This window comes from Sciurus carolinensis, chromosome 6 (assembly GCF_902686445.1).
Source record: "Sciurus carolinensis chromosome 6, mSciCar1.2, whole genome shotgun sequence".
Classification (NCBI taxonomy): Eukaryota; Metazoa; Chordata; class Mammalia; order Rodentia; family Sciuridae; genus Sciurus; species Sciurus carolinensis.
The window spans coordinates 117,171,065-117,192,056 of NC_062218.1; the positions used below are offsets into that span (position 1 = coordinate 117,171,065).

General features: G+C 35.0%; 1 protein-coding gene across 1 annotated transcript in view; it reads right to left on the reverse strand.

Annotated features, from left to right (window-relative positions):
• Positions 1-17,625, reverse strand: part of Srfbp1 (serum response factor binding protein 1) — a 61,120-nt gene extending 43,495 nt beyond the window's left edge. The window contains 3 exon segments of the mRNA XM_047555987.1: positions 3,557-3,629; positions 4,387-4,475; positions 17,483-17,625. Coding sequence (XP_047411943.1) covers positions 3,557-3,629; positions 4,387-4,475; positions 17,483-17,518 — 198 coding nt within the window. The 5' untranslated portion in view covers positions 17,519-17,625.
• Between the last annotated feature and the right edge of the window lie 3,367 nt (positions 17,626-20,992).

The window sequence follows — 20,992 nt, forward strand, 5'->3', positions numbered from 1 at the left end:
ACCTTGTATGTGTAAGGGACTGGGTTCAATCCTCAGCACATTAAAAAAAATAAGGAATAAATAAAGATATTGTGTCTATCTACAACTAAATATTTTAAAAAGAGATTACTGGTTCTTTTAATATGATCACTTCAGTAGCAAAAGTGAACTAAAGGGTAATTTGATACATAAAATTAACAAAAAATACATGGAAAGTAATAATGTCTTTTACCCCATGAAGAATTTCTTTTTAAGCACAGTGTAGGAAAAAACATCAAAAACAAGAGTATGTGAAATTATAGAAGGAAAAAAAAACAGCTTGCAAATTTTAAAAAATGCATAATTTGAAATATCAAAAAATTCTAAATAATATATGAATATATATGATAATAAACCCCCAATCCAAGGAGTCTATAGCCAGAAAACTTCTGGATATGTCCCTTGAAATAGGATTCTGTCTACTTCTCAGTATTGTAGTTGGGTTCAAATAATATGAGACAGTTATATTATTTATCATATTATTTTATTGATTTTACATAAAACTTTCTTATTTGTGATCCACTGATGGCAACCCCTCAAAAACAGGCTAAGAAGCATAAGGCAGGTTTATCTGAAAAGCTGATGGAAGTGTAAAGGGTGGTTTTAATAATCAAGTTGAGCACATAAAAAATAAGACAAGAATAAAACAAAAGGAAAAATAGCTTAAAAATAGAGAAGTTAGGTAGCAAGCAGAACCAGTCTCACAGGAGAATGAACAAATTCTCAATGCAGGAGAATTCTCAACACAGGGAAAAGTAACAGATTCAGAGAGAGGTTAAAAAGAAAAGGAACACAGATAAAGGTAACTGTGTAATCTTAGTTGTTAGGAATTAAAGGATATGAAACATGATGCATATCTTTGAGCCTTTTTTAAAGAAGGTATCATGTCATTAAATTATCTCATCCAAACTTCAGGAGAGTGGGTCCAGATATTTTTCAGGAAGTTCCCATCTTACTGAAGCAGTAAGGTGGCTAACTCCCATTTGACTTTGGGAGAGTTGCTTAATTTTTCTAAGCTTCAGATTCTTATTCTGTTCTGTAAGACTGGGATAATAATATCTACCTCATGAAACAGACCATGTAAAACACAGTGCAGTGTTAGATACATAGTAAAACCTCAGCAAATACTACTACTTATTACCCTTATTGTTAAGTGATTTCTTATACTGTTTGAAATACCACTTTATATTTTAATTTCATCATCTACTTTTTCAACTCAATAACTTAGGGATTTTTAAGTGTTGATAAGCTAACTTTAGCTCCCAAACAAAAAGAAACTGTTTCAGATGTCAGTTTTTATGCTTCTAACAAAGTTAAAAGTATGCATACTTGGAATTCATACATGACAGTCTATAAAATTAGAACCTATGATTTTATAGCATCATAAAGATCAGGTCATTTTTTCTCAGCTAGAAAAAACAAACTCCCATTTCTAAAAATATCTTGGGTTTTCTTCATGAGGATGTCATCTTGTAACAAAATACCCTGTTATCATAGAAAGCAAGTATAGGACAGTATGTCATGAATAAGACTATAAAAATCTAGTGGTGTATGAGCCAAGGAAAAAATTTCTCTGGAAAACTGACTAAGTAGAGGTTTTCCTCCAAATTTAATTGAGACTGAGAATTTAATGTTTTGTGACTATTTCTCTGATACTCACATATGTATGAATAATTTTCCTTAGAAAATTAAGAAGTGACTTTCAATTAAGAAAAATGCTAAATGTATTTGTTTCTTTTAGAAAAGAACAGTTTTGAAAATGAACCATACAGAATGAAATTCAGTAAGAAAAGCAAACCTATAGTCTTTCTGGTGTTCTTTTTATTCTGCTTTTTATATTTAAGTTTAATCCAGTGTTTAAAGAGCATTACAAAATAAGCTGAAGTCAGATTAGCAAACTCAGACCACCCAAATCCCTGCCATAAACTCAAGAAGTATACATACTATACATTTTATGTCTTTAAGAAATATACTGGCTATGAATTTTAGCTTACTACAAGACCACCAAGTCCACAGTGGTCTTATACCCAGGGAAAAACAGAAAAACAACCTATGATAGTGACATCGCAATCTTCTAAACAAATGAACTTTTATCACTGGGTCTGATTTCCCTTTGCTGATGAGACAGAAAACAAGCTTTATGTAAAGATCAAATAGGAAAACTTTCCGTTCTAATGAGCTAAATCAAATTACTGAGAGTTAAAAAAGGGAAGTATTCTAATGATTAATGAGAAATCTTTTGTTCTCAAACTCTTCACAACCTACATATAAACTTGTATTTATGGCTTTCTTTCCATCACAAAATAAAAACATCAATTATATAGTAGCTCAAAAACTGTAATTTAGGAGTACAAAAATGAAAGATATTACAGGGAAAATTTTAGGTAGGCAGTATAATTTAGTAGCACGTTGGTTAAAAGAAATGGAAGTGAGAACTAGTTCATCACGTCCTACCTTAGCACTATCCTCAAAGTAAAAATCTCCAGACTTTTTTGTTTTAAGAGAATTAAGAAAAAAAAGTGTACAAAGAAAGAAAAATGATTTGCAAGGTCCCCCCTGCCCCGAATGACTATATAAAAGGGGATTATTACTTTGAGAAAGAAAATACATATCAAATGAATTACATGAATTTCCTATGGGGAGGAAGGAATAAATAATAGAAATAAATATATTCATATTGAAGAGTACTTTCCAAAACTTTTTATTCAGATTAACTGGATAACTTCATCCTATGCAACACTTCGCCACCCTCTTAAAAGGAAGAAAGGGTGAGAAGCTTTGATAATCTACCTCAATTAAAATACTGTTAGAGAATGCTCTTGCTTTTATCTACCTCAAACTTGGAAGTTATACCAAATTATAACAGTCAAACATACATGCAAAATTACCCTGCAATTAAGATAATTGGTAGTACCAAATGTTGTTTTTAAGTTCTGCAATAAAACAGTCTCCCAGACATTTAATGGTATGTCATTTGGGAAATGAAAGTTTCTATAAAGTAAGAGCATGGAGAAGACCTAAAAATTAAGCTAGTGAAGAGTCCAGTTGAAAAAAAAAATGAATCATGTTGAACTAACAGTAATTTTATTTTAAGTTACTACAGAACTGAATAAAATGCTGACAGAACCACATAAAAATTTATTGAGTTGGCAAAAGGCAAAGTATGATGTCAGCCACCAACATCACCATCCACATTCCCAAAGAGCATGAACATTTTAATTCTAGAACTTAATTTAGACTACATGCCTTAAGTGATAGTAAAAATAAAGCCCTCACTCATGAGGCATAATTAAGCATACATTAGTTTGATAGTTTTGACTTAAATTAGTCTAGCACTTTAACAAATTCAGTTAAAAAACCATGGAAAATACAAGATTAAAAATATTATAATTTTCAAAATGTGTTACATGCTTCACAAACAGACCCATACAAATAAGCCCTGAGGAATATTCAAATAAATTAATACTATACATATAGAAAGTGTGAGTTGATAGGAGACACAGAAACACATACCCACACTCACACTCACAGTACTGACCTTCATGGCATGGATTTCTTCAAGTAATCGTTGTGCCCGTCTTTGGTTTTTTAATAGCGCATCTTCAGTACCCCTGCAAAAAATATAACACAAAACGAGGGAAAACATTAATTTTTGAGATATATCATCATGAAAAGTATTTTCATTTCTTTAAGAAAAGCCTATTAAATCTCTAAATGACAAACACTCCACCTTCTATTCTACTACCTCTTCTTTCTCCCAACATACATCCCAATATCATAAACAAATCCAAGTATCTGAACCTGGCAAAAGAAGCATTGCCCTGGTGTTATATTAATGATCCATAGTTTGCCCATAAAATACTTTTTCAATAACACTAGTGATATTGAAAATACAAAATATTCTTTTTTCAAAAAATTACATGGTACACAATAAGATAATAAACACTTCCACAAGGAACTGAAGATTTCAAATTACTTAACATTCAAGAAAAGTGATATAAAATCTTCATAACCACTTTAAGATATTTCTAGACTTTCAACTTTTTTCAACTTCTTAACATGATTTTAATAACATAAAACACATAAATAACCCTAAAAGAATTTTATTCTGAAAAGACTAAAAGAAGAATTTTTAACAAACATCAGAAGAATTCAATCTATGCCTTAAACAAACATGGTCCTAACCTCAGGAGGACATGCTGACACAGCACATTCTATCTAACTCATATCATCTCTACATATAAAACAGTAATAAATGAGTAAGATATTTAATTATTTCTCTAGGTTTCAGCCTCAAATTTTATAAATATCAAATAAAACAAATTTTGACATTTATGAGGCACAGGATCATCACTTCAAATGACTAACTTTTTTGACTTCAGTCTGCCAACACTTCTGACAAGTTTTCGAATCACCAAAACTCGGATTCTCTTCACTTCTTTTCTCATCTTCACAACCTTTGAGAAAGAAAGTCAAAATTAAAAAGGCAGAGTATTCTCAGAAATTACTATTTTAATGTTACACTTATATCTTCTTGGACTTGGAACATAACAGACCATGAGTTCTCTGCGATCAGAGACCGTCATATTAATCCTCTTTGTATTCTTGTGGTTTAAAGTAAAACTAGAGAAAATCACTATGTGAAATAAGCTAGACTCAGAAAGGGAAGGGTTGCATTTTTCTCTTATAAAGAAGAATAGAAATAAAAGTGGATCCCACAAAAAAGAGAAGATTAACAGAGTAGAGGAAAGGTATCAAGAGGGAAAGAGGAGGGGTACATGAGGGAAATACTGGGGAATGAAATCAATTAAATAATGAAATGTCCATGTATGAAAATATCACAATGAATCCAGCTTATATACACATATTTTTAATTCTTAAAAATTAAAATCATGATGATAAAAATAAGAAAATAGAAGGGAAATTAGTAAGTAGACTAAGAAGATGAGGGGGAGAGAATATGAGAAGGAAAGGGAAAGTACTGGGGAATAAGATTGATTCAATTATGTGCATGTACAAATATGGCATAATGAATCCTACTACTGTGTATAATTACAATGCACCAATAAAAATAAATTTTAAATATGCAATACATAAAAAACATAATGGTAGGAAACTGATTTAATAATTTTGAATTAACAAAAGTAAATATGTAAAAGCAATTTTATTATTTAGAAGGTACCTCTTGTTCTTTTTCTTTAGTAATAAATTATTTCAAGCATAATTCTAAAAGAAACCCGTAAACACAAAGACACATTTTGTGTAGGCACATGCATACACACAAAGATACATACTTTTAAGTCACCTCATTAGACAATGATAAGAGAATGATAGTTCAAGAACATAAAATATTCTAGTCATGAAGAACGTTTTATAATAGTACAGTGGCATGTTATTACGTTTAAGAGTCACATCTAGCTGGGGGTGGTGGCATACACCTATATCCCAGCAGCTTGGGAAGCTGAGGCAAGAGGACTGGGAGTTCAAAGGCAACTCAACATCTTAAGGAGGTCCTAGCAACTTAGCAAGACCCTGTCTAAAAATAAAAAAAACAAAAAGGGATGGGGATGTGGCTCAGAGGTTAAGTGCCCTTGGGTTCAATTCCTGATACCAAAACCAAAAAGAGTCACACATTTTATAATTTCTCCTGGGATGTTCTTCTCTTTTTTAAATTTTAGAACTACATAAAATTCAGTTCCAGTACAGTCTTTGTTATGACACCTTCAATGACTTCTTCAGTTAAGAGATAACCTCTCCATCTCTGGGGTCCTTACATACTACGTAAATTGTTACTGAAACTACTGTCAATAACTGCTCAGACAGATGTCTTTTTTTCTATAGACTGTGAGTTCCCAATATCAGAAACCTTGCAATACAATATTTAAATAGCATTTTCTACTCCTTGCAAGAGTGCCTAAGATATACAATTCCTCATATTCTTCTTACAAAAGTTTAACAATATCAACATCATCTTGTTTCTTCAATGCACTTGAATTTGGCTATGACACCTCTTACTTCCAATTAATAACATCCCCACCTTTGGCCCAACCCTTTTCTTTTATGATACTGGCAACCAACTTAGAACTTTTTTCCATTCTGGTTTGCCATTATTCTGGTTGATATACCTTTCTTCTTGAATAATCTATCAGTACTATATCCTCATCTTTTGACTTTTCTTTTTATAATGACCTAATCTATTCCATTTCATCCACCCACTTCTATGGCCACTTCTAAAATCACTAACTCAAATATTTCACAAAGTGATCACAACTTTTGCTATTACTTTGCTTGTTCAACTCCACCTACCACAACCATCTTTGAATTCATTAGGACCACTAGTCCACAGATCCTTAAACTTTCTTTTCAATGACTAATCCTTTTTAGATTTTCCTCATTTTATCCAGTTTAGGTACATGATCTACATTTGACAGTATTTCAAACTTCTGTTCCTCTGGCAAATAAAACTTACTCTTGAATGAAAATAACATTCTGAGTTCTTCATGACCTCACCCTAATAGGAGATACTTGCAACATTCTGTCTACTATACATTTATCATAACTAACCTCAAATTGACCTTTACATTTCCTATCAATCTCATCACATTTTTTTTTCCTGGTCAGTTCACTCTACAACTATTTTAAACTTTTTTTTTTTTTTTTTTAATTTTCAACCCCTCTCCTAAAACCTCTGGTCTCTTTGCTTTACTCTTCTTTAAAATTCACGGAGAAAATAAACATCATTTGGAAACCATCAACTTTCTATTACCATGAATAAGCATTAACTTATATCACCATCCTCCTTTATTAGTCAACTACGAAATAAGGTAAGACCTACACACACTTAAGGTTAATCTTTTAACTGCTTTTGGAGTCTATCCTCTTCTGCCTTCCTAGAACTTTTAACAGGGATTACTGATCTATTCTAGCACTGCCATTCTGCTGCTCTTCAGATTTGTTTTCCACAGTTTTTTAAAAACCCAAATGCATCATTTTCAAAAAAAAGAAATGCTGAAGGACTGCCCCTTTAATAAGACAAAACATTCACAATGCCAAGTTCACCAGGAGCACCCTGCTCTAATTGCCTGTAGAGTCGAGCTTTTAGGAAATGTCCAAATTCATCATCTCCATTTATGATTGCCACACAATTTCAGTTTGATATGTGTTCACATCAGTCCACTTAGGACACCAGTGACTTCCAAAAGTCCTAAAATCCAAGGGGGATTTTTTAGACTATGTCTCACTTGAAATCTCAGAAGCATTTGATATTGTTGGCCACTTCCTCCTCCTTTGGAATATTCTCTTGGTTTCTATGACAGAAATCTCTTCTGGTTTTCCTCCTTCCTCTCTAGCCACACCATCTTGGTGTTCTTTGAAGACTCACCCAGTTCTACCCAGCTATGAAATGTTAATGACTTCAAGGGACAGTTCTAGGCCAATTCTTTTTTTCATGACATACCATTTAATTTTAATGTATTAATCTTATGTATGAATACTGGTTTAATTTGCCACCTAAACAAAGATGATTCCAAAATTTTTACCTTCAGTTATAAACTCTCTTTTTAGCTCCAGACCTAAAGGTGCAACTGGCTGCCTTGACACTTCTTTTTGAGTAGTCCCCAAATCACTTGAAATGCACAATGAAACCCATGGTCTTTATCCTTAACTGGATCCTTTCATGGTGTTTCATATTTCAGAGAAATGACTTTTAATGATTAACCTAGAGTTCATTACAGGTATCCTTCCCAAATTCCTCACAATGAATCTACAACTAAGTCCTATTTATTTATCTCCTAATTATCTTCCAAATTGTACACCCCCTCCATATTTGGTCTCTTAGCAATCTTAGCTGAGTTACTGTTAATAGGATTATGTAAGCTGATTCTTGTCCTTCTCCAATCACTTAAACACAATGTAGTCAGAATAAAATTTATAACATAGATATGAAATCATACCTGAAACTCTCTTCAATGGTTTTCAATTGATCTTAGCATGGGTATTCTTTTAGTTCCTTGTCCTCACCATGCTCATATTACTACAAAGCCTCCACATCTACCCTTTAGAGGAGGAAAGATCTCTTTCCAGATTGGATTAACATCTGTTTATCATGATCTGTCTTAACATGCCATTTTTGAGGACATTTTTCTGGCTTCCCTGAGGGTGTCAAAAACATCCCATTATAGAACTTAGGAGTATCCAGACCTCTAGAACTTATCATAACTTTTAATATTTTATTTTTAATCTTATTATGTGTAGTGTGTCTTCCCCACTATAGGTTTCACATTCCATGAAAGTCAAGTATCTGGTTTAGTTGAACAATGCATCTTAATACCTCAAACAGTACATGACATGCAATGTATGTTCAATAAATATTTGTTAAATAAACAGCCAGAAATGTAGCAATACTCATTTGTCATTTATTGTTTCAAATACATAATAAAAGAACACAGCATTAATCAGGGTTGCTTTCCCACTAAACATATTAACATCTTTCATATTTCTTTCAAAGTTAGATCTATTTAGGCAAAAAAAAAAAATCGCACTTTACATAAATGAAGAGTCTTTTAGACAAGGTTTAAGTGAATCAAGGAAATGCTCCATGCATAAGTAGAACTATAAGAGGTTTATGATATTCTTTTTAAAAAATAAGTCATTTATAAAATAAATAAGTGACAATTATGTATTAAAACACTGTAGAAAATGTTTCTAATGGCTAAATTTTGGAGGAGGTTAAGATGATAATATGTCATTTACTAACTACTGTTAACCAAACTTAATAAACTGCAGTAGCAGAGTTGGTCCTTGGTTATATTCCAGTCATGGGAAAGCTAGTCTCCAATTTTAAAATTCCAATTTAAGAAGTACTATGTTTGCTATTTCTAGATAAGGAAATTCTAAATGCAATGAGAATGCTTCATATACTTAGTTTCATGCCAATACCCCCCAAAAATGCTTTCCAAGCTTCACTTTCTCAGTATTTGTGTACAAGCAGTAACAAATTTGCAAAGTTTAATATATGAAAAATAATATATTTACTTTACGTGAAAAATGGAATAAAATTTTTATTTTTCCCAGAAGTGCCCACTCCAAATGCAGTTTTACTTTTGCAAAACTGATACTAGCAGTCTTTGAGTTAGGCTTTTAAAGCTTGCCAATTTATTTATCACCCAGGAACTACGAAGTTGGTTGACAGAACCCAGAAGTCAACAGACCTAAAACACCCAACATTGCCGAAAGGCCAATACACTGCTTAAGGGAAGCACACTTGGCAAATTCTCTAACCAAAAGTAAGCAAACCCATCATTGTTAGAATTGTGAAAAAAATTATGTTGTTTGGAAGGGACAGAGGAATAAAATGAGCAAGAAAATAGAGGCATAGTGATGGAAATGAAATATGCTGCAAAGAAAAAACAAAATGAAAGAAAAGTGAAAAGGATGTGTTTAGAGACAATGAAGGAAAAATCTGCAGGTTATCAGCAAGAGTGATAAATTGCACTGAGGGATGTCAAACACCAAGAGCATGAATTTTAGATCATCTATACGATAGGAAGAAAATGACTTAAAACTTACATCAAAGAATGTACATGTGCTGAAGGTGAGATATCACCTGGAACTTAGGCATACAGATGCCCTCAGAGCTAATATGGTAAAACCTAAAAATAGGGCAGCATGGATAACTAAACAGTATAAAAATATGACGATAAATAAAGTGAAACTTAATAAACCTGTTGGGAAATGACCACATGGGCAGAATAAAAAGTCAATTCAAAGTCGAGCATGTGGCACTTGCCTGTGATCCCAGTGATTTGGGAGGCTAAAGCAGGAGAATTAGAATTCTAAGTTTGAAGCCTACCTCAGCAATTTAGGGAGATTCTGTCTCATAAAAAAGTAAAAAATAAATAAATAAATAAAAGGACTGAGGATGTAACTCAGAAGCCCTGCATTCAATCTCCAGTACTAAAAGTAAAACTAAAAATAAAAAGCCAACTGAAACACAAGAAACCAGGAAGAGTCAAAAGATGGCAATGCCCAACTCAAGGAAATTCCAAAGAAAGAATTCTCTAACTCTGAGACTTAAAAAATCCAATCTGTCATGTAGTAACTCAATTAGAAGAACAGTTGTATCTTGGCTCAACACTGAATTATGCATCAAAACCCACTTCTGTAGTTCTACACTTCAACCAGCTGATGATGTTCTGTAGACAGGAAAATCATGTTTTAAAATGTATAACTATCTGCATTAGATGTACTTTTTAAATAAATTATGATTCTCATTTATAGAGTTTCATAAGTTCATGTTCAATGTGAATTTGTTTTTGAGAGAATGAGTTATAATTTTGGGGTAACAATGATACTGAGTTTCTAATATACAAAGTTGACAGCAGACTGGTCCATAGGCAAAATTAAGTCTTTTGCACTGACTCTCGGCTTGTTATTTGCTAGCCAATCAACTAGTAAGCTTCTTTTGGTGATATACTGACTATATCATGTATTTGGTTAACCTGTAACAAAAACTCAAGTTTATTAGGAAAATCTAAGTATAGCTATACATATTAAAATACGTTAAAACTTCTGGTTACCCATTTCTCATGTATTAGACTGGCAAATTTTTTTTAAAAATGACAAGGCATACTGTTATGAGGCTGTGAGAAAACAGGCACTGTCATGCACTGCTGGTAGAAATGCAAACTGTTTTTCCTTCTAAAGGAAACTCTTGCAATATTTAGCAAAAATCCTACTTCTAGGAATCTATCTAGAAAACATACATCCACCAACAGAAAAAGGTTAGCACAATTTTTCATTGCAGCATTTTAAAAAATGTTGCCTAAAAGACAAAATATTATATAAAAGCATCCAACAACATAGTATTTTAAATAAATGCTAGAAATTTGCATGTATTATCATGTATAAACCATAAAAATGTTTGTTTTGTGAAAAAAGTAATATATAATGATGTATATGATACCACATTTATGTAATACAATATCACATAAAGTTTAAAAGTATACCATACTGTACACTAGGTACAGATACCTGTTATAAAATTATGAAATGTATAAATCAGAAAAACACATCAAGAGAGTAATATTATTTCTCAAGTAGAATAGAAAGTGAGTGGAATTAAACATTAAAATGGCTGAATACTGATAACTACACTAAATACAGCAAATGGATTACCAGGGTGTTTGTTATAATATTTTTCACATTTAAAGTATTTCATGATTAGTACAATTTATTGTAGTTTCATGAAGAGGAGTTTAATTTGGCCATTTGGATTGATAACTTATTGTTGAATTATAGTTTTTATTTCTGATGAGCAACAATATAAAAAAAGAAATCTAGACTCCTTAGTAATTCTAACGACCATTATTGAGCATGTACTGCCACCTAGCCAAATTTACCAGAATCATTTAACAACCAAGCACAAACTGGTTCTCTTCTTATGGACAGACCCTAATCTACTATTTCTGAATAAATTATTAAAAAATACTATGCATCGGATTAGAACATATGAGTTTTGTAACTTTATAAAAACATACAAACAGGGTTCTTGACATTCTTATCTTTCACAAAACATGAAAGAAAAAGAAAAATCATTTTGTTTTTTGGCATTTTAGTTCCTACCTTTATATTCCCCCACCCACATTAAAGGGATGTATGTTCCAAGACCTGCAGAGGATGTGTGAAACTGTGGACAGTATCAATTTTTCTTCTATATGTAGCAATCTATGATAAATGTGTATTCATTTTGATTTATAAATCAGACCCAGAATAGATTAACAAAATAACTATAATAAAGTAGAACAATTATAACATGTAAAAATGCTGGACTTTATGGTTATTACTAAGTAAAATAAGGGTTATTTGAACATAAGTACTGTGATACTGTAAGTCAATATAATAACCAAGAGGGCCCCATGAGTTAGAAGCATGTACAATGTGGAAACACTCAACAAAGGGATAATCTAACTTTCTAGGTAGTTCAGCACAAATTTTCATCACTCTACTCATAACAGTGTGCAACTTAATATTTAGGAATTGTTTATTTCAGGAACTTTACATTTAATATTTTCAGGTTTGCAGTTATCTCAGGCAACTGAAATCACAAAAAAAAAACCATGGATAGAGGTGGAATTAATATACTGTAAGAAATGGGTAGGAATTTTCTAATGAGTATATTGATAATTTTCTATCAAAGAATAAAATAATGACAATTTTCTATAAAGACTCATGGTCCTATGGAATTAAAGTACTACGCCAGATCATTTAATCTCCTAATTATGAGGTTGGCCAAAGAAACAGATGAATAGAAGTAATTCCATTCTAGCTTGCTTGTGCTAAGGCATATTTTAATTGTAGATTAGGCCTATATTAGATGTTTGGGAAGTTGCTCTAACAAAACAGTTAAATATTCTCCCTTTGAAATCCACAAAAAGTACTGAGGACAACAAAACATTCAATAAATAAGCATATGATACAGTAAAAAGTAATGCTACTTTTTTAAAAAAGTAAAAGTAAATTTTTATCCTTGGAAAATTTTTGTAAGAATAGAATTATTAAGAATAGAAGACACTGGAAATTAAAATATAATTAGTGCCTTTGCAAGGAGGCTTTACACAAAAGACAGCTTGGGAAATTTAATGTATTATAAAGTTAGTTTGCCAAATAACTTTTTAAAAGAAAAAAATAAATTAAAAATTATGAAACAAGGATTCCTAGAAAAAAATGACAACTATAATTACCAGTATCTCAAAGACAAGAGATTTATAAACCTTCCAACACATGAAGAAACCTATGGACTCTTTTTCCCATACAGACAACAAATTTGGACATATTTAAGGTAGTTATAGAACCTTGGAAATACAACATCAAATTTTCATGAGATATTAAGATATCAAGATATGAGATATTCAACGAAATAGGTAGTAGGGATATTATGATGACTATGAATTTAAAGTCAGGTAGAAGGGATATAAAATCTTACACGCACACACACACACAAAGTATTTCAAACACTGAAAAGAAATGGTGCTACAAATTATAAAAGGGATAAATGAAAGCCAAGAACAATTTCCCTGCAAAAGCAATAAATGAAATAGAATTAACGAGAGGAAAAACAGTTTCAGGTAAAAATAACAGCATTTGCAAAGAACCTGTAGAGAGCTATAATAGGTAGCACAGAAAAGTCTGTGCAGGTGAAGTACAGATATTCAAAGGGATAGGTATGTAAGAGAAAGTGAAGAGATTGCCCTCGTTTGGATTGGTCTTTATCAAAAGCAACCCAGTGAGTTTTAAGCAAATGAGTGATGTGATGATGTAGTTTGAAGACAGCACTCAAGCTGTAGTACTGAGATCAGATGAAATTTGAGAAAAGTCAATTTAGCTGTGGAGACATAATCTGAATAAAGGACAATAGTGGTGATGGAAGAAAATGAAAAGATTAGAATTAGTAAACGAGCTTTTTCAAATATAATTTTTGTTTGTTTGATGGGATACTGTTATAGAAGGAATTGCTTCGCCCCAGTGATGGATATCTCCCAACCAAATGGGGTATTCTGTTAGATCTTAAAAGGGAAGACTACTCCTGTCTCCAGGTCATAAACTAACAGTACTGGAACCTACTGTCACATCTTTTGCGGCCACCAGCCTCTATTCCCCATGGGCAAAAGGAGTTGGATAGCAGGGCAGAGGTCAGGTTCTCTTTGCACATTTTTCTACAGCCCTGACAGTTTTTCTGGGATATTTTCCCCCCATCTTTGGGCTAGTGTTCTTGATCAAACAATGAGATGATTTGCAGTCACAGATCTGCCTGGGGCCGGGCTGAAAAACAGAATTGACAGTGTCAGCACTGTGTTTAAAAGAGTTATATCTTTCTTAACTCTTTCTTCTGGTGTCCTGCTATCCTGCACACCTTTTGTCATCGTCAACTTAGTTTCTGATTGTTCAGACCCCCTTATCATGCAACTGCATACATGCTTGTACATACAGAATCTCTTCCATATACTTTACCCCAGACAGATCAGCTTCAGATCAGCAAGATTATATAATAATTCAGAAAAACCATTCAAAAGCCAGATTGTGTTACAGTAAAACATCTTTCCCTTAGACAGGCTTATACCCGTAGGTGGTCCATTCAGACAAGATCTCTCTTCTCATGAGTCTACTGGTAAGATCAAACCGGCAAGTCCCTTGTCTTAAAGGGCCAGTAGCAGATACAAAAAAAGAAACAGAAAACCAGCAAGGATCCCTGAAATCATAGCTGACAGATAAAATTTCTTCCATTTATTTTACCTCTGATAGACCAACTTCAACTGCAAGATTGTACAATAATTAAGAAATTATTCGAAAGCTAGATCATTATAGTAAAACATTATCTTAGACAGTCTTATGCCTATAGGTGGCCCTTTCTTCAACTTACTTTACCTCTGAGACACCAACTCCAAATGCAAGATTGCACAAAAAAGAAACAGAGACATTCAACCAAAGAGGCTTCCCCAAACCATGGACAACAGACTGGAACCTTTAAATTGACAGACGACAGTCAACCAGAAGAAATTCCCAAATCCAAGGCCAACAAACAGATGAGAATCTAGAAGAGACCGGAAAGGAATAAATATCCCTAGATTCTCAAGTCCTACTTAACCATGACTCCTACACAAGTAGTGCCACAGATGTCCCCACAAAGAGAAAACAGAGGTGTGGAATTAAGGGTCTCCCCATGCACACTGAGGGATTTACCAGGTAGCCAAGGATGTCACGACTTTACTGAATTCAGTTTCCTTTTTCCCAAAATGAACCAGGATGGAGCAACCTGTACAATTCAGGGAGAGAAGGTGGGAGTTCCCTAAAACTGCTTTTTTCTTCAAGAACTGCTGGGATGGTCCCTCAGTCCCTCCCTTTACTCACAGGAAGAGCTCCTCTGGTTCAACCCAAGGCAAACTCACCTGTCTCCTAACTCTCCACAGTTGACTCTCAACAAGTCTGCCAGGCAACTTGGGTCCTCGGCATGGAAGTGGGTTCCTTGGGAAGCCAGGCCTGCCCAAGAAAGCTAGAGGGGGGACTGCTCTTGGGTCCCACCTGGAGTGCCAAATTTGTTACTGAAAGATCAGTCCTTGTCTCCCATGATAATCCAGTAACGAAGACACAGTTTTGAGAAAAGGAAAAAGGTTTATTGCTTTGCTAGTGAAGGAGAATCACAGGGAACTCCTGTACTAGAGGCTGTGATTCAAATATAATTTTTTTTGGAGAAGTTTGCCCATTTTTCTATGACAGTTACTCTTAATTTCCATGAGTTGTTTTAGAAAAATAGCATTAATCTTTTATCTGCCATATTTGCTTTTTTTTTTTTTTTTCTAACTAGTTGACCTTGTTGTTTCCTTTGGTATGTTTTCCAATTTTTATGTAATAAATCTAGAGACATGTGCTGCATAACCGAAATTTAATGGGCTATACATATGATGGTAGTGCCATAAAATTATATTACCTACTGATAATGACAGCATAGCTAGCTGTCTTAGTTTGTGACTCTACGTTCACAAAAGGACAAAATCACCTAATGGCATTTTGTAGAACTGTTCCTATCATTAAGCAATGCTTGGTTGCATTTGCTTTTTCTTTTTTAGTTTTTCCTCATTAATTTTAAATAACATTACATCTCTACTTTTTTTCTGTCCTGATTAACCCCTTCATATTGGAACACATTAAATTTTAGTGTGGGACATGTAAACTTCCTGATTTGATAAATTCATTCAGTCATAAAACATACATGTTGTAGAGAATAGATAAACAAAGACAGAAACAGATGCTTCCAGAATAGAAAACGCTGACTGCACAAGGATTACACAAATCAATCTAGACTAAGGTGAGTTAGTGAAGGCTTCCTAATGATCAAATTTTAACTATTTTCAAGAGGCCTGGCAGTTAGCCAAATGGAAAAAGAAAGAGCCTTATAGAACTGATTTCCTATCATTACAACTGTCAGTTAAAACTGAACATGAAGGTAACTTCTATTTCCTGTGAATTCCCAAGGGCATCTTAATGATTTAAGATCTTCACATCTCAAAGGTAACCTAACAGAAAACAGCTCACCAAACCTAATAAAAAACAGCACAAATCACAAGTTTCAGTTTCCCTCTTCAATATGTTCTGTACTCTGCCTACTGAAATCCAGATTCAATCTGGCAATAAAGCAAAAATATAGTTTAGTTTTATCTTCTACTTTATCCCACAAGTTCCTCAGTGAAGCCTTCTCTATCCGAGTAGGGTTTCTTGGTACCATCCCTTCCCAGCTTGTACTGGTCCCTGTGCCTGGAATTCCTTCCCCCTTCACTACCTGCAATTCCTGTATAAGATCCTCAAACACCAAGTACAGATATCACTATATGACTTATTTGGAAACTTATCTGCACTATTAGTTTTTTTGGGGGGGACACTAATTATAAACTGTATCATAGGTGAGTGTTTCTTAAGCATTTCTGCCTGGTATAGGTTAACAGAAAATATAAAGTACATTTTACACAACTCTAATCTGAGCAATGAATTGCTCGTAACAGACACATATCCGCAGAATAAGGGGATAAATACTACTTCTGCTGTATTTAGCTGTGAGGTCCTCATTTGATCCTTTTTTTTTTTTTATTGTAAACAAATGGGATACATGTTGTTTGTACATGGCGTAAAGGCATACCATTTGTGTAATCATAAATTTACATAGGGTAATGTTGTTTGATTCATTCTGTTATTTTTTCCCTTCCCCCCCACCGCCTCTCCCACCCCTCTTTTCCCTCTATACAGTCCTTCCTTCCTCCATTCTTGCCCCCCTCCCTAACCCTAACTCTAACCCTAACACTAACCCCTCCTACCCCCCATTATGTGTCATCATCCACTTATTGGCGACATCATTCGTCCTTTGGTTTTTTGAGATTGGCTTATCTCACTTAGCATGATATTCTCCAGTTTCATCCATTTGCCTGCTGATCCTTGCTTTCTGAGCTTGCTCTAAGTGGCAGACTTGGTAACCAGATTAAAGAACGAACAAGAGAAGGTTAATGGAAATAGCCAAGTATAAATAACTCCTCCTTAAGGTTTGGCTGTAAATGGAATGGGACCGTAAACTGAGGAAGAAATGAGGCACTAAGCGTACATGGTCTCATTAAATATCAGCGATATCTTACGAGAAGCTACAATTCTTAATCTTTCCCCTTCATTTTCGACCGTCAATAAAAAGCAGGCAATGGGTCCTGAGAATTTATTACGGATCAGGCATTGTGCTGACACTTCTAGAAATCCCGAAGGGGAGTTACCGTTGGCCATTCTCCGAGTTCATGGAAACCCGCATGGGTCCATCAAAAGGCCGCATCCTTCACCTCCCACCAAGTCCCGACTACTCGCACGCCGAACATTCGCAGAATGGCTGGTTGTGAAAGAACCAGTACTGGCCCCACTGTTCTCAGACCTCGGCGCTCACCTCGTTGTTGAGGTTCAGAGATCCCGGCTGCGCCATGGTAAGTCCCGGGGTAGAGATCCACGGCTATCTGCACGTGAACCCCGACTGCCACACCGCGGGGCTTTACCACGCCCTCAACCTCAGCCTCTTCCGCCCTAAACCGTTCCGCGTCTCCGCGAGCTGACGCCTAGAGAAAGCGACGCGACGCAGGGCGGGGGAGGAGCGGAACTGAGGGAGAGCAACTTCCGGCTCGGAGGCTGATGAGGCGGAATTGCGTGTTCCTATGGAAACGGAGCTGTCTGTGAATTCTGCTAGGCCGTGTTCGCGGGGAGTGTTGATGTTTTCATGACCTGGTTTGATTATGTCCCCTTGTGGACGGAGCCTGGCGTTGGAAGGGCCTTGGTTTTTGTTTCCTGACGTATGTGGGGTGTGTGTGTGTGTGTGTGTGTGTGTGTGTGAAAGCGTTAGTGAAAGGGTCAAGTACTTGTGTTTCCGATGTTTTGCTCCGAAATTTTTATCCAGGGTATGTGAAGATTCCTGCGCGTTTAACAAACACGTATTATGAGAACTGAACAGCTTTTCTTTCCCATAAATCTGAGTCGTGGATATGTTATGAACAGCCTAGGAAGGTTTACATAAAAGCAAGTTGAAGTGAAGTGAACTTTTGAAGCAAAATCAGAATGCCAATTTGCTACAGCCTGTGAGAATGTCCGTTTTGAAGTATTGGTCTTCAGACAAAAGAGACATAATTCAGATTTAAGTCTGAATTAGATACTATATTAGTTATTGACAGGTAAAATGAATTAAGTCACTTTACTTGACTTAGCGTAACAGTGATCCCTTGCCCTTTTGAATATAGCGTTGAGGCTTATTTTTTAAAAAGGGACAAGTTTTCCTTTTTCTGTTCTCCCCCTCCCCCTCCCTAACCTGGGTCAGGGAACAGAATTACCCTGAGCTATCTGTGCTCTGTAGGAAGGAGATGCCTACTGAGGTTCTGTAGATGACTATTTCCCAAATTAACAAGTGCATGTTAACACATCTTTAGGGCCTCCTGGGACCCATTTTCACGGCACACCTGGAATGTAGCCTTTGAAGAGCTCCTTTAAAATCATCCTGTTCCTCCTGATGGGCAGAATCACAACCTTTGGGACAGGAGTCCCCTGTGTTTCTCCTTTGCTAGCAAAGCAATAAACCTTCTTTTTCCTTTTTCTCAAACACCGTGTCCTCATTATTGAATTGGCATTGGGGGCAAGGACTGAGCTTTCAGCAACATTAGCTTCAAAATCTTCACAGAAACCCAATGAAATAAGAACTGGTGTTCTTATTTTACAGATAGGGAAACACCATAGAGGAGCCAAGTGTGTTGCTCAGAATCCTCTATTGGAACTGTTTACTGCTACAAGACTTAAGTTATGACTACATAGTGTGTAGGGTCCGGTGCAAAATGAAAATACAGGACCCTAGTTCAGAAGCACAATCATTCACAATAGCTAGATTTGTCATGCTGTTTATTTATTATTTAATATGACTCTCGAGTGCAGGACTTGTGAAGTATCAGTGCAGCCCCTCAAAGATGCCTGGGATCCCTGCTCCAAGACCTGGACACTTGTGCTCAAGCAAGGTGGCAACTGTGGCTGTGTGGGGACTTGGGAGCAGGAAGGTTGGGACAGGACAGCACATAACACAAGACTGAGAGTCCTTGGCACATGTTCCTTTTTCCCACTGGATTTCACTTCCTACACTGAAATTCAAAGATGCAATAATTAATTTTGAAATGATGACCAAAACACATTTAACCATGGCCTACTTAACAATCATTGTCCATGTGACAGAGTACTGTCCAGAGTTAATTCTCCTAATTCCTCTTGAATTAGGAGAACAGTGAGTAAGAGAGGAATCAAGTTTGGTTCCAACAAGTGGATTTTATTTATGCAATGCAATGGATTTTATTCAACATTTCCAATAATAGCAAGTCACAAATACATTGAAGATTCACTCCCTTGCTCACTTAGAGTCCAATCCCCATGGACTTACTCAATGCAACATCTCTTAACCAAGAAGTCAGTCAGCAAGACTGAGGGAATTCTTCTCAGCTGTAGCCTCTCTCAGCTCCTCGGATGTCTTTTGATGTCTTTGGGTGTTCAATAAGCCGGAGGCTGGTTGGTAGTCGTCACCACGGGAGAGGTGGTCAGTCATCTGGCCTCAGTGACAACGGTCAATCAGCAATCAGTGAGGGAGTGGACAGCAACTGGGGCAGTCAAGAGAGCGATGTGGAGTCCTCTGGTCACAGTGCTGCTGACAGTTTGCTCCAAAAGTCCAGGGGTTTAAGCAGTGATTTTCAACCCAGTCATGTTCTGGTCTTTATTGATAAAGACCAGAACACGACTATACTAGGAATCACCACTCAAATCATAGATAAAGGTTAATGTTAGCATTGTTCAGGAGTGTCATCCTGTCACACAGCAAGTTTGTCACCAGGCACCTTTATTTTAGTTTTACAAGTCCAGGCAATTACCAAATACAACTTATTATTACTACATAATACACAGCTATATCAACTCCTATTATTTCCTTGTCTCATTGCAATAGCTCAGACTTGTATTTGGATTTTTTATTCTTATTGTTTTATGTGGGTTTGGGCACAAATGATTAACTGCTGAATTCCTGTTGCATGAAGGTAGTTTTACTTTATCATATTATGATATCATATATGATATTATATTTACTATATCATATTATGATTGTCTATTTTCTTCATTCAAGTTGAATTCCTGGTGCGTAGGAGCATGTTCAGCTTCATGTGGGTAGTAGAAACTCTGCTTTTAAATACATAGGAAAAATGTAAAGTAATGAAGAGAAATGTAGAGCTTTAAGAAAACTGTCTTCTATTTGGGGATGAAGATGTATTATGATCCTGTAATGCTTCAGAAGGTATATTTTAATATAAAATTCATCTGTAGATCTTAAAGTCTTTGCATCTGTTTCTCATGACCATCTCAATACCTCACTTCTCTAGTCGTCATAGCTTCCTGGGGCTTGGTATTTCTTTTTTGTCCACTGCTTAGCTCATGATCTCTCATTTGCCTATGATGCTCCCCACAATCTACTTTCTCAGACACCACTTTTGAGACCAGGCTAAATTCCTTCGGTCCCTTTAAGAATTCTTTCCATGGGCCCCAACAAAAGTTAATTTTTCTCAAAATCAATTCTTAAAGTATTTATAATTATCTACTTTAATTTGAAATTCCTTGTGAACCATCATTTTTTTAATATTAGAAGTAAGTGCTCAGCAGACTTAGAGCCTCAGTTTTTACAGAGACTTTTCTTTTACCATTTTCACAATATCAATGTGAAATTATTTGTTCCATATATACCACCTCAAAATCAATACATCTTGCTTTGATGGAACCATATAAAAATTAATTGATTTGTTTACAAAGGTGATTTTATTAACCTGCTCCCATAAAGCTATGCACATAATAATAATAATTACTTAATGAGACTACGAAGTTTTCTTGAAAGCAACACATC